The sequence below is a fragment of the Triticum urartu genome, chromosome 2A (assembly GCF_056163025.1).
Source record: "Triticum urartu cultivar PI428250 chromosome 2A, HENAU_Tu73, whole genome shotgun sequence".
NCBI lineage: Eukaryota > Viridiplantae > Streptophyta > Magnoliopsida > Poales > Poaceae > Triticum > Triticum urartu.
In genome coordinates, this window is record NC_141874.1 from 30,330,249 (window position 1) to 30,344,214 (window position 13,966).

Below are 13,966 nucleotides of genomic sequence, written 5' to 3' on the forward strand. Positions count from 1 at the left end.
TCCACAACACATGATTTATCTCCCCTCGACCCGATTTCCCTTCCCTACCTCGCCTCCAACGAGACCCTATTCAAGAGGGACAGGGGTTAGCTGGTGCATGTGGTAGCGAAAACAAAAGCGCCCACCCGCACCAGTCAACCCTCATCCTCGCCTCCACAAGCGATGCCACGCCCCGCATCGTCCCGGCCTTGCCCGGGTCGCCCCTGTCTCATCACAGCTTTGCAACGCCTTTCATTGATCTAAAAATGGCCTTCAATAATTGCTTGATTATAAATAGCAAGCAAATCGGATAACACTATTAGGCATGCTATCCTCCTAATAATAATCCTATATCAAGCACGTGAAAAAAGAATTGGGTGAAGAGACAAGAACTCTCTAGAACGGTCTCACAGCCTCTCTCCCCCCAAAGAACCGCTTTGAACTTTCGCACGCGGCGAATAACAAAACTGCCGTCGGCGCATCCATCCATCCATCCGCTCGGAAATCGCAAGGCGCACGCAGGCATCCTACACACTCCTTCTCGAAGCTCCCATCTCGCCGCAGAAGCCACAAATGGACGACCTCCTCGGATTCCCGGGGCCCGGCGGCTACGACGCCATGGCCGGATCCGGCGACGACGAGGACGAGGAGGCCATGAGGAGCCTCTACGCCGGCGCGGCCGCCGCCCCCGCCCCCGCGGAGGAGGAGGAGATCGACGAGGGGTACGCCCTCGCGGCGATGAAGGCCGGGGAGGAGAGGGGGATCGGGAAGGAGGGGCTCCGGAAGAAGCTCCTCAGAGAGGGGGAGGGCTCGCAGCTCCCCGGCGCCGGCGACGAGGTCGAAGGTGCGTCCGCTCCCCCTCGCTGCTTCTCCGGCGTGGACGGATTCGAATTCGATTGGGTTGACTTGGGCGTTGACTTGCTTCTTCGTTTGTCCCGCAGTGCACTACACGGGGACGCTGGTGGACGGCACCAAGTTCGACTCCAGCCGGGACCGCGACGCCCCGTTCAGGTTCACCCTCGGCCGAGGTACCGCCACGCTCTGAGTCGACTGACAGTCAACTGCTCCTCTGCTTCTGATGAACTGAATTTTTTTCAGCTGGCCGTAGCAGTCATGACGGATTTTTCTTTATGTAATGGCTAGGATCGGAAATTTGATACTAGGAGTATTTTAGATTAGTAGGAGCGCAAGTTTACAACTAGCTTCAGGCAGATTGGCAGGAAATCTGACATTTACAACGCTGACTGGGGCAGGGCTCATCAGGATCCAGTTTAGTGTGATTTTGCTTGAGCGGGGATTGATCTGAATTTTGTTTCCTGGGTCAATTCCCCCTTCATGCGCTCGATGGTGCCTACTGAACCACCCGAACTGTTGGATTTGAAATCAAATGTGCTAGTTTGCATTTCATCCTTATTTAGAGGCAATGAATTGTGATTCTGCATCACATAAACCGTATATTGATAAGAGTTGTTAGTTGTTTGTCCAAGGCTTGTCTTATAACCAAACTAAATGCACCTTACTTCTCCGGATGGAGAAATAATAGGATTTCTAGTTACTATAAAAAATCCTTCCCACAACAGTTTCACAGATAAGCACAGATTATCACGGTTGAGATGAAGCCTGCCTGTTCAACTTCTTTCTGTCTCTTTTTCTTAAGCTGGACGTTTGTGTTTGTTACATTAAGGTCGATAATTGTTATTTGTCTTCTCTTTAGCTTATCCTCATGCCAAAGCCCTGTTTTCTGTCAAGCCCAACTTGCTTTCAGTTGGATGGAAGAAAAAACTGAACGTATATTGTGTGTGGGTACGTGAGCAGTGGCGGAGCTTCACAAAGCTGGCTGGGGGTTCCAAAACACCAAATCTGAATTTTGTAGGGGGCAAAAATACAGTAGTATCTCTAATCTATGCTCTCTCTAATAAAATTTCGCACAAATGTGCAAAACTTTCTTTTGGGGGAGGGGGGGGGGGGGGGCTCTCAGTCAGTGTACATGAGAATCAATGCGGCCCTGGATTCCTGAAAATCGCTGCAGCTGTGGATTCTGAAGAATCAGAATTGGCTTGTTTGTTTACCCTGTGATGCTGCCGGAAAGAACACATGGTGCTGGTCAGCCCGTCGCGGGTCAGGAAAGGGCACAGCCGAGCTCAGGGGCGGCCGCCACTGATCTCGGACGCCGGATGTGGATGATGGTGGCCGGGCGCGCGCGGTGCATGGAGACCTCGGTGCGGCCTATGCAGTGACAGGGGCCCCAGCGCGGCGCAGTCGGAGCGGCTTCACAGCGGCAGAGGCGGAGCTCGCGGGCCGGAATGCGGGGAGGGGCGAAGTTTGCTGCGTCGGATTCGCTCGTTTTGGAGTTGGGGGCGAACGTGGTGGCGCCGGAACATAGAGAGAGCCCCGCATTGCCCCTTTCTCTGTCTGTTTTCGTTCTGTTGAAAATAACGAAGGGGAAGAGAAACATGTCGTGGGGTGATTTGGGTCGTGGGTGGAGTGGCATTCCTGTTGTAATAACTGGCAAAACTTTGGCTGGACTTCAAGTTGCGTAAGTGGCCGCTCAGGAATCACCAGAATCACCAAATTCGTAGCTTCGGCTTCGACGACCGAGGTAGTCCATTTTCTAAAAGCGATTCTAGGAATCTGAGGTGATAATCTGTGTGTTTGTTTGAGATTTAGATTTGGTGAAGCCTACAATCCGAGAAGCAGTAACTGTAGCTCAAACACAGGTCACCATAGTAGCTGAAGAAACAAGAAGTGTTGTTTGTGTCATGGGGCTGCTAGTTGTACAGAAAGCATAGCCCAAGTTTCCTATTTTTGTGCTTATGTAGCTGTATTTTTCATGAGACTTGTTTGCTCTGAGTCATCTTCTTCTACTAACTACAAAGTGTAATTTAAACATCATTTTAGAAGTCAAACAACAAACATGTGTGTTTTTAAATTGTAAATTTCTAGGCTTCCGTCGATAAGCAAGTGTTTCTAAGTGAAATGATGTCGTGAACCTCTAATTGCAGGCCAAGTTATAAAGGGATGGGATTTGGGCATCAAAACAATGAAGAGGGGCGAGAATGCTATTTTCACCATCCCACCAGAGCTTGCATATGGTGAGGATGGCTCCCCTCCAGTCATCCCTCCAAATGCGACGCTGCAGTTTGATGTTGAGCTTCTCTCATGGGCAAGTGTCAAGGACATTTGTAAAGATGGCAGCATCTTTAAGAAGATACTAGCTGAAGGAGAGAAGTGGGAGAATCCCAAAGACCGTGATGAAGTTTTTGGTACCATACCTTGCTCGTTGCAGTTGTGCCTTAATGCTTTTCCAGTGAGTGTTGGGGTTTTATTCAATTACTTGGTGCAGTTAAATATGAGGCGAGGCTTGAGGACGGGACTCTTGTTACAAAATCTGATGGTGTTGAGTTCACTGTGAAAGAAGGTATAGTGTTTGCCATTTTGGAACATTTGCATTGTAATTTCTAATTTGAGGTTTGAAATGCATTTTCTCACTCGGGAATATTTTCTTTTCAGGGCATTTCTGCCCTGCTATAGCGAAGGCCGTCAAGACAATGAAGAAGAATGAGAAGGCCCTCCTTACTGTCAAACCACAATGTGAGTTTATAGTAATGTAGTTATGGACTCTTCTCTGTAGTGTAGTTAATATCTGTCACGTGCGGTGAACAGATGGCTTTGGTGAGCAAGGCAGGCCAGCCTCTAGAGACGAAGCTGCAGTTCCCCCTAATGCTATGTTGCACATTGATCTTCAGTTGGTGTCCTGGAAGACAGTCACGGAGATAGGCAATGACAAGACAATCCTGAAGAAGATCCTCCAGGAGGGTGAAGGCTATGATCGTCCCAAAGATTGTTCAACTGTCAAAGGTATAATTTGAATGTTCTTTTGCATGATAATCTCAGAATGGTACTCTTGTCATGTGTTTTTAATCAAGTGTAGCGATCTTACTCTGCAGTGAAACTTATTGGGAAGTTGGAGGATGGTACCATGTTTGTCAAGAAAGGTCATGATGGTGAAGAGCCATTCGAGTTCAAGACTGATGAGGATCAGGTGATTGAAGGGCTTGACCAAGCAGTGCTTAGCATGAAGAAAGGAGAAGTTGCCTTTGTGACTATTCCCCCAGAGCATGCATTTGGATCGGATGAAACAAAGCAAGATCTAGCTATTGTTCCTCCTAACACAACTGTTTATTATGACGTCGAACTTGTGTCCTTTGATAAGGTAGAGTCCTAACGTCAGACCATGTATGACTGAGTAATTATTTGTCACTGGTGAAATTGAAATTTTTGCATGTCATGTTGTGCAGGAGAAGGAATCATGGGAGTTGAAGGATAATGCTGAGAAGATCGAAGTGGCTGCTAAGAAGAAAGATGAAGGGAATGTGTGGTTTAAGATGGGAAAGTATGCCAGGGCTTCTAAGCGATATGGAAAGGTTGCAAGTTAAAACCTATCGCGTAACATGGTTTGCAGTGTGGATGCCTTGCATTAAACAAATTCTGACACTTAGTATGTTGTGCCCTTTATTAGGCTTTGGATTTCATAGAGTATGAAAGCTCCTTCAGTGAAGAAGAGAAACAGCTGTCCAAACCACTCAAGGTGAGCTGCAAGCTCAACAAGGCTGCATGCAAACTGAAACTTAAAGACTACAAGGAAGCGAAGGAACTGTGTACTGAGGTAATTATTATACACAGAAACTGAAACATCTAGTTGATTATAAATAGTTCTACTAAGAGATGTTATCAGGGCTGACTACGAATTATTACGATCAGGTCCTGGAAATTGACAGCACAAACGTGAAGGCCTTGTACAGAAGGGCGCAGGCACACATGCATCTTGTTGATTTTGATTTGGCAGAGGTGGATATCAAGAGAGCACTGGAAATAGATCCAGAGAACAGGTTAGTCTTAGTGCCACAGAATTCGGTCTGGGTCTTGATGTACTAGTAGTCTAGTATCTAGAAAAACGCTGAATCACAAGTTAACTTGAAGAAATCCTGTCGTTAGGGTCTAGCTGGTTAGGCTGGGTAGTTAATGTTGTTATATGGAATGTTATGACACTGACAATTAAGTTGTTTGATCACCGGTGACCAAGAACCCTGGTTGTTGGGAGAAGTAATTAACGTTCCTTGTGTTTTCTCAGGGACATAAAGATGGGTTATCGGAGGTTAAAGGAGAAGGTCAAGGAGTACGAGAGAAGGGATGCCAAATTCTACGGAAACATGATCAACAAGCTGAGCAAGCTGGAAGACGATGTGAGTTTCCTATCTCCACAAACCGTTTGCCACTTTGTCACTAGGAGACTACTTTGGCCGCCGTTCTTACAGTTGGTTCATTGTTATTTGCTGCTTCCAGGAGGGCTGCGGGAGTAGCCAGGGGCCAAGCAAGAAGCCGCGCAGCCTGTGGCCTCTGGCGCCTTTCTTCACGACCGATGGCAGCAAGCTCTGGCTCGTGCTAAGGCTACTGATCCCCGTGATGATCTTGGTCGCGCTATGTGTTGCTTACTATGTGCAGAGCGGAGTTCACGAAATCGACTGCGTCAACTGCTGACGACGCGTTGGTCGACATGCCCGGGTCGTGTAGTGTTAAAGTCGTGGTGGGTCAACTGCTCATGGTAAATATATTTGTGACATTGTTCTCTTGACAGTGTCTCATGGACTAGTATCTTTTTTTCCTGGTGAAAGTTTATTGCGTATTTATTTCGCTGTGACTTGATGAGTCCGCACATGGCGTTACTGTGCATTGTAGTCCAGTTCACAACACAAGTACTACAATCCTCTTCTGTTTTTCACCCTTGTGCCCTGTAATCACGTATGTTTCTTCACCCTTAAAGAAAAATGCTACATACTGCAAACCTTCCAAGATGAGCAGCAAACCAGCGCCGCAATCGTTGGTTGTGATGCAACAGAAATCCCAGGGTCTCGGCCTGTGTGGTGTCTCACAGGTGAACATCCCATAGTTAGATTCCCATCTGAAATCGGGCTCTCTCAGAGCTCAGCAACCTTCGGCCGTCGGATCTCGAGCTTGATGCGATTCTAGCCGTCCAATTTGGCCTCCAGCGATTTCTGGCCGTCAGATAAAAATCGGGTTTGAAGCAACGAATAGTAAAAAACAAATACACTTTGGGATTTTGGTCTTATGTGGCTCAACCGTGGGGTCTGGCATTCGTGGGCCGTGCATGTCAGCGACCTTGGCTGTAAGGGTGCCCGGTGCTGTCCTTCCATGGTCAAAGACGAGTGGCCCCGCCTGAAATTTTGCTGCCCCGCCAAGAGCATTCGTGGCATTCCACGTGTGTGGCCATGCGTGGCGTTGTGTGGATGGTTGGGTTTCAGGTAGGGGCGAGGAGGGTGCCCGATTGGTTCAGATTCAGAACCCTAGCCTCCACTCCCAGTCAAGCACCTCTCCTTCGCTCTTGCAGCTGCCACCGCGCTCTCGTCCTCCTCGTCGGCGAGCTCGCCGCTGCCATTGACGCGCTCCCCTGTCCTTCCCGAGCCGGGCGGCATAAGAGGTGCGCGGCCACCCCTCCATGCATGGTGGAGGAGGAAGGATGGGGGCCTCCACGGCCGCCTCCGTCCCTGTCGCCCCTCCTTTGGAGGCGCTGGCTGGCTCTCCCTTCGCCGGATGAGCAATGGCTGCAGGACCGAGCCCCCCCTCCCTCCTCCGCCCCGCCCCTATGTGTCATCCAAGGATGGACACGTCGCAACGGAGGAAGAACCGTCGGCTTGAGCCAACAGCGATGGGTGTCGAGGCGCAGGCGCTCGATGCGTCGCTCTACTGTCAAATCCTTCTTCACCAGGAGGGGCACAACCTGCTACTCGAGCCGCTGTTCGAGGTTCACCTCCTTCTCTCTCTCTCTATTTGTTCTTATGTTAGGTCTCTAATTAATTAGGTGGATGTACCAATTACAATATTGTCATGGATGCATCTTTCTTTATATTTCAATCCATAGATGCAGGAAGTGATACTTTTCAGTTTCATGTAGGTGAGGCCATGGTTGTAACACCTCTCCTATTCTTTTTACTTGCTTCAGACTTTAGTGTGGGGTTCAGAGATGGTTGCAGAAAGGTCATGTTCTTCTTACTGCACATGTATGTAGGCTGGCATGGTAGGATTGAGGTACTTATTGTTTCTTCATGTTGTTCTTTGTCATTTGGTCAGGTGGATTTTTCCTTCTATCATGCAGCGGGGTTCTCGATCCTATAGAATATGCTTCATGATGATTTAATCCATAAACTGACATTTGATAACTTAGTTTCATTCCTTGCTTGATAGTACCTTAGGAGGCATGGAGTTGTATTTATTTTGTTTCCTGATGAGGTCATTTTAGGTCTTATTTTGTTCTCTTTGATCAATTCCGAAGGGTGGTATAAGAAATAAAATTGAAACATCATTTCCGAAGGGTGGTATATTATTTTGTTTGAGGCTTGTTGTGCTCCTTGTAGGTTCAAATATCTTGGCATGTATTGTTTGCGGCACTATGATGTTTGGCAACGAGATCGAGGCCGCCCTCCTCTAACAGCGAGGGCACTGTCGATCTCTCCTCAGCCTAGATGTGAAGGCCACTGCCAAGCTGGTTGAGGCGAGCTTCCGATCCATTGGTCCTCCCTGGATGCAGTCATCCATTTTCTTAATTTTTTCTAACATGTTAAGTTGTGGTTAACCCTTCACACTTGAGATTGCTTTACCTCTTGATAGCTTTGTGATGTCTTTTCTTACCACTGTTCTGATTGATATCCATTTTATGTTTCGCTTAGAAATGTACTCCTAGCATCTTGCTTACTGATCTGTTGTGGTTAACTTCTGGACAGGTTGCTCCGCCCTCTTGATATTCACTTATAGTCTTACAGAGCAATGCACTGCTAGCATATTGAAGATTCTGCAGCTGTGGCAGCCATCAGGTACATGGAAAATGCTACAAGCACTGTCGTGATGGATCTAAACTATGCAGGGTTCAAAAGGATGCACCAAGACAATGGTTATTTGAGGCTCGGACTTGACGAGGCGTTTGAGGCGATATACAAACTTTCTAAAGGCTGCTTAATTGCTGTCAGATATATGTGTGCTTCTCAGATCAGCTTCACAATGTTATCGCACATGGCTTTCCACCTACTCGTGTTGTAGACAAAAAACACCAATGAAACCCTTATGAACGTTGAAGTGGTGGCGAATAATCTTAAGGACAGAAGCAACCAAAAAACTATAGAAGGTCAAAAGATAGGCTCAAGCGCGAGAGCATGAGATATTCGCACCGGTATGGCTTACCGTGTATTCCTATTGCTTATCATGCAAGTTCGATTTTACTAATAACCAATGAAACCTTCCTTACACAGGTCATTCGCCGGTGATGACCAGCAGGTGTGAACAACTTGCTTCGACGTTGTTGATGCTGCCACTATGTTTTAATTAGCTTCTATTCGAGGGTTCGCCTTTTGCAATAGTGCCTTATGCTTCATGGAAATTGTTTGATGCCTAAGACTTTTGTACTAACACCTACCACTGTATGTTATGCTTAATATGGAAAATTGCAGTCCCCGTTAGACCTGTATGTGGTTTACTTGCTCAGTATTCATCTCACTCTATCTCACTGAACTATATGCCCTGCTTCTTTCAATCAAGCTGTATACTTTTACTTTTAGTCATGATTGATACATGTACAACTAAACATGCTAAACTTACACGGCTGGCACGCGTGCTTGGTCACACCGTTTGTACCGCGCGCTTCTGGTCTAGTAGACATTAATCTTCCAACCGCGTTGCATCGGAGAACTCCTAAACATAGGCAACCATTGTAGTGCTCCACCATTGCCTGAAAGCAGCAAACAGAGCCAGAGTAAGAGCATCTCTAGCCGTTCGGCCCCCCAGCGCACCTGGCGATAGCGGTTTGGTCAATGCGCCGGCGGTTTTTTCGCCCTGGGCGCGATGCAGTTCCCAGCCGCTCCCCCAGATTTCGGCCTCAAGACGTACATAAATTCAAACTTGTCTTTTCCCACTGCCATAAAAACGTCACAAGTTCGGCGATCAACGGTGATCTGCCACAAAGTTCGGCGATCATCATGTCACAGTTTGGTGATCAAAGATAAACGACAATTAGGTGCTCAAAAGGAAAGACGAGTAGACAAAGGAATGCATCAAACAACGGGCTTCTCCAGCGTGGGACTGGCCGGTGTCGGCGTCGGCGTGGCTTCTGTGCTCGGGTTGTTCGGTGTCGGCGTGGCTTCTGTACTCGGGCTGCTCGGCGTCGGCGTGGCTTCTGTGCTCGGGCTGCTCGGCGTCGGCGTGGCTTCTGTGCTCGGTGTCGGCGTGGCTTTTGTGCTCGGTGTCGGCGTGGCTTCACCACTCGGGCTGCTGGGCATCAGCGTTGGGGTCGGCGTGGGCGTAGGCGCAGTGGTCGAAGGCATCTGGTTCGGCCGCGCTCCGCCAAGTACCACGGCTTGGCCTGCTCGTCCATCGTCGACATGTCCACCCCCATCAAGAAAGTCAGGTCGGTGTTCCTCTTCTTCGCGGCGACATTGGTCCGGAGTAGGTCGAGCTTGACGGCATTATTCGTCATCAACGCCGACCACCGCGCCTCGGATTTCTCCTCCCTCTTGGCAGTGCGGTTCTTGGTGTCGGCGATGCACTGCTCGATTGATGATTGCAGCCGCTCGGCAGCCGGTGCGGCGTCCTTCGCCGTCTTGGCTGCTTTGTTGCCGTCAAGACGCCCATCCGCCGCCCCCGGGGCGGACGCGTCCGGCCTGTACGTCTCCTTGGCCTTGGCGAGGGTGCGCCGGACATCCGTCCACTTCTTGCACTTCTCGATCCAGGTGAACACGTGGAAGAATTTGAACTCTTGGTCGCTGCTGTCCTGGCGGTACATGGTGAACATCCAAACCATCTACGCAGCCAAAGAACTAGTGTCGGCGACGAGCACGGCGAAAAGAAGCGAGAGCTGGCGGCTCTAAATACCTGACCCTCGACGTTGGCACCGCTTTTCGTGTGAGCCACGATCTCCTCGACGATCCTTGCCCCATTTGTTGCAGGCCGTCTGGATGATCGCCCAATGGTTCGACATGGCCTTTGCACCACGCTGCATGTGGATGGTGGCGAAGTAGGGGTCGACAAGCTTGCGCTCATTGAACGCCGACTTGATATGCATCCAGTATGTGTCAGTGTTCTGGTTCGCGCCAGTGATCGGGTCCATGCTGACGGTCTTCCATGCTTCGGCGAGGCACTCCTCTTCTTTCGACATCCACTTGACGTGCGGCTCGCCCGTCCTGGCCCCCGGCTTCTTCTTTTTCCCTTTCCTCGCCGGCGCCGGCGCCGGCTCCATCTCCTCCTCCTCCTCCTCCTCGCCATCGTCAAGCTCGTCGTCCATGTCGCCGGTGGTGTCCATTGTGTCGTCTTGTGCGTGGAACTCGGGGAGGAGGTGGCGGCGACCGAGCCGCTCGTGATGATCTCGTCCATGTTGGCTTCCGTCGCGTCGGGGTTGTCGAAATGTGACGATGAGGCTTGCGAGAAGGGCAGGGTGCCACGGTGTAGAGGGGCGTCGAGGAGGTTGTGTATGCCGACGACGAGTAGTTGTGCGGGGGTACTGGAGGCTGGCGAACGTGGGTGAGGGAGTGCGCTGGTCGGGGTTCAGACCGGAGGGTGAGGCGCGCTGGCCATGTGGAAAGGTGATGTTGGGGTTGAATCCACCATGTGCGTCGTCGGAGGCGTAGCTAGACGAGGGTGCATACCCCTGGGGCGGTGGCGGCAGCGAGAAGCTGGCTGGCGACGCGACGCTCTACTGGCTCCATGCAGCTTGCGGGCCGTGGCCGCCGGGTGGATTCATCATCCCCGCGCCGGACGCCTTTGCCTGCTCTTCCTCCACCGACGCGGCCGCGTCCCGGGCCTTCTTGGCGTTGAGCCTGTTTCGCCGGTCGATGGTGACAGCCTCCCGGCGCTGAACCTCCGCCATCCACTCGGCGTTTGACATGCCCGGTGGTTTTGCCATCGGCGCCCTCGGCTTCCTCTCCTTCGGCTGGGTGGAATCGGCAGCGGCAGCGATAGCGGCACGAGGGGCCGAATATTTCTTCGGTGGCATGGTGGGACGGCGGCCGAATGGGAGGAGAATGGCGGGAGAAGATGGGCAGAAGGGGGGAAGCAATGGGAAAACGGTGGGAAAAGTAGGGGAACGGCGGGAAAAGGCCTGTCTGTCGCTGACAGAGCAGACCCACGCGCCTTTTTGCTTTGGCCGGTGCCCCCCGGGGGGCTATGTTCGGCTCGGGTTCGCCGGCTGTTATTTTGGCCCAAACCGGCGAAAAACAAGGACCTGGGGGCACGACTGAGCCGATTTTTCGGCGCCGACGCTGAAAAAGGAGCCCTGAGGGCATGTTGGGAGGGGGGAGGGGGGGAGGCGAGTGGAGATGCTCTAAGAGTCAGGACTCAGGAATTTAAACAGATCAATGAGGTGAAGCTCAAACTCATTTGTACAACCGAAGTCAAAAGGCGCGTGGGTCTGCTCTGGCTGGCGGCGGCGGCGGTCCAGGAGGAACGCGGGGTCGGAGGCCAGGCGACGCCATAGCCGGCATACTGCGTGGCACCGGAGCACAGACTTGGCTAGGAGGCGGACGGGGATCTCATGGAGGATATCTTCGGGGAAGCCGGCGAGTCGGTCTGGGCCTGCCTTGCTTCGTCTTCGCGGCACGGTTGCCCGTCCTGCTTCATCCTGGGCGGCAACGCGCATCCCGGATCAGAGCAGCATCTGTGAGGGTTCCGGTGAATCGAGAGCGGCGGCGCGGTGAGTGCTCAAAGTCGAAGGGAGCGGCGGCCATTGTGGCGACTCACAAAAACGAAGCCCAACACGACGATCCAATAGGGAAAACTCTACCACATAGGGTTCATCTTGTTATTGACCATCCCTTTTCAACACATATCTTTTAGTATACGTCTTTTTTAATTTCTTAAAGATTTCAGATATTGCTTTTTCTATTATAGGAAGTGTTGCGTTCCCCTTTAGAGTGTTTGTCAGTGGCGTCACCCGATAGGGTGTGTGTCCGAAAGAGAGAAGAAAAACACGTTGCTTGCTATTTCTGGTTGAACAGCTATTTTTCCTATAGGCAGCCAGCCACAGGGCCCAAATAGTACGGTTCAGCCCAATCCTCAATATTAGTTCTTAAAAAGTCAATGAAGAAAATCCCGTAAAATATATTTTTATCGGTGAAAGTAGAGTTTTATCCTTCAAGGCTTCAACAGTGTGACCCTCTATTCCTAAAATAGCTGGAACGCATGATCTATTTTTTCCTAGTCATGCAACCATGCCACATAACCAAGTCATGCATGTAACGTGCCACATCATCAAATAATGCATGCTAGTCATAAGTTTTGTTTGCATTAAAAATTTATTCAAATATATCTATTAAGTGATTGCAGCGTACATATTTAGTTCATCATTCATATTTTGTTAGAGATGACATTCTTACAACTGCAATTCAAAAGCTCTCTTTTCTATAAGCTTCATATTTTTTATTGTTTTCAGTTTACATTTGCTTGTTATTAGTTTTAGTTGTTTTTTGGGCAAAAAAAGTTTTAGTTGCTTTTAGCAATTATGTATGGATTTTTTAAAATAATATTCATGCGGCAACGCGCGGGGCATCGTCTTATTACATTCAGTAGTTATAATCTATACCTCTATACCTACTAATAAAGCAAGGTGCGTTTCTTCGATTTTTTCATCCGTTCACCGCCAACAGATTATTTTTTCCCTCTATCCGAGGTGGTACTAAACTTTCGTACTCCATCTGTTGGTAAAGGAAAAACGATTTATGCAGAATTTTGTACATGGACTGCGCGCCCTATGGCCCAGTAAAGTCAGCCCATATTTTCCTGCCCACGCAGCAATAAATAAATTCTATTTCCCGCTCAATGCGGAAACTAATTTAAATTACGCACAGGGCGCCCAAGACTAGGCAGGTCATTTTTCTATGTGTTCATATTGCAAGTCTATTTTATTCATTTTTTCAGAAATTCAAAATTTTCAAACAATGTTCGCAATTGTAATTTTTCAATTTTTATTCAAAATTTCGTAAAAATTACAAATTACAAAAATTTGTTCGTAGTCTGCAAAATGTTTGGATATTTTTGTCGTGCCAAAATTTATTCAAATATAAAGTAAAAAAATATTCCCATTTTCAAGAAATGTTTGTATTTTAAAAAAAAATTCAACGTCTAAACAAATGCATTTAAAAAAATCTTCAAAAAATATTCTTGTTTTAACGATATGTTTAAAAATTGAAAATAAAGTTGGCATTAAAGAAACACATTTTCTAAAATTCTTCTGCATTTTTAAAACATATTCCCATTAAAAAATCACAACTTAAAAAATGTTCGTATTTTTATAAGAAGGTTCATGTCTTTAAGAAATGTATGTGCATTTCAGGAAATGTTCTGTTCAAATTTTTGTTCTTGCTTTGTTCAAAAATGTATGGAATTTTCAAAAGAACCATCCATAATTTGGAAAATTGTTCAAGTTGCCAAGTATATTCGGTAGTTCATGTTATGAATTCCACAATTGTGTTCCTATTTAAATATGTTTGAAATTATAATTTTTTGTCATTCCGATTTTTTTCAGAATATAAAATATTATTCCCATTATTTGAATTTTTTGGGTTTTTCAAAAAATAATTCAAGATTTAAAAATGTTACAAATTAGAATTATTGTTTTAGTGATATGTTCAAAAATTGAAAATAATATTTGCATTAAAAGACAAATTTCTAAATTTCTTCTATATGTTCAAAACATTTTCCCGTTTCCGAAAATTGTTCACAACTTGAAAAAAACGTATTTTTATAAAACGTTCATGTTTTAAGAAATGTTTATGGATTTCAACAAGTGTTCCATTCAAATTTTTTGTTCGTCTTTTTAAAAATGCGTGTAATTTGGAAAATTGTTCATGTTGCCATGTATATTTGGATTTCATAGTTATCGGTTTTTGAAAAGTTCAAAAAAAGTGTCGAATCTCGCGTTGCATTATATTTTTTT

General features: G+C 47.8%; 1 protein-coding gene across 1 annotated transcript; it reads left to right on the top strand.

Annotated features, from left to right (window-relative positions):
- Window positions 1-408: 408 nt before the first annotated feature.
- Window positions 409-5,758, top strand: LOC147983210 (70 kDa peptidyl-prolyl isomerase-like). Its single transcript, XM_087542865.1, has 12 exons — window positions 409-823; window positions 921-1,007; window positions 2,982-3,242; window positions 3,323-3,397; window positions 3,490-3,570; window positions 3,643-3,837; window positions 3,927-4,192; window positions 4,278-4,403; window positions 4,499-4,645; window positions 4,741-4,868; window positions 5,111-5,222; window positions 5,323-5,758. The coding sequence occupies exons 1-12, from the start codon at window positions 553-555 to the stop codon at window positions 5,515-5,517; spliced, it is 1,944 nt and encodes a 647-aa protein (XP_087398991.1). The 5' UTR covers window positions 409-552; the 3' UTR covers window positions 5,518-5,758.
- The last annotated feature ends 8,208 nt before the right edge of the window (window positions 5,759-13,966 follow it).

What these genes read in the sequence shown, in the direction of transcription:
- LOC147983210 (XM_087542865.1), top strand. Translation starts at nt 553, where the DNA reads ATGGACGACCTCCTCGGATTCCCGGGGCCCGGCGGCTACGACGCCATG. An exon ending in CGCCGGCGACGAGGTCGAAG is followed by an intron (nt 824 to 920) that starts GTGCGTCCGCTC and finishes TTTGTCCCGCAG; the next exon opens with TGCACTACACGGGGACGCTG. An exon ending in CAGGTTCACCCTCGGCCGAG is followed by an intron (nt 1,008 to 2,981) that starts GTACCGCCACGC and finishes CTCTAATTGCAG; the next exon opens with GCCAAGTTATAAAGGGATGG.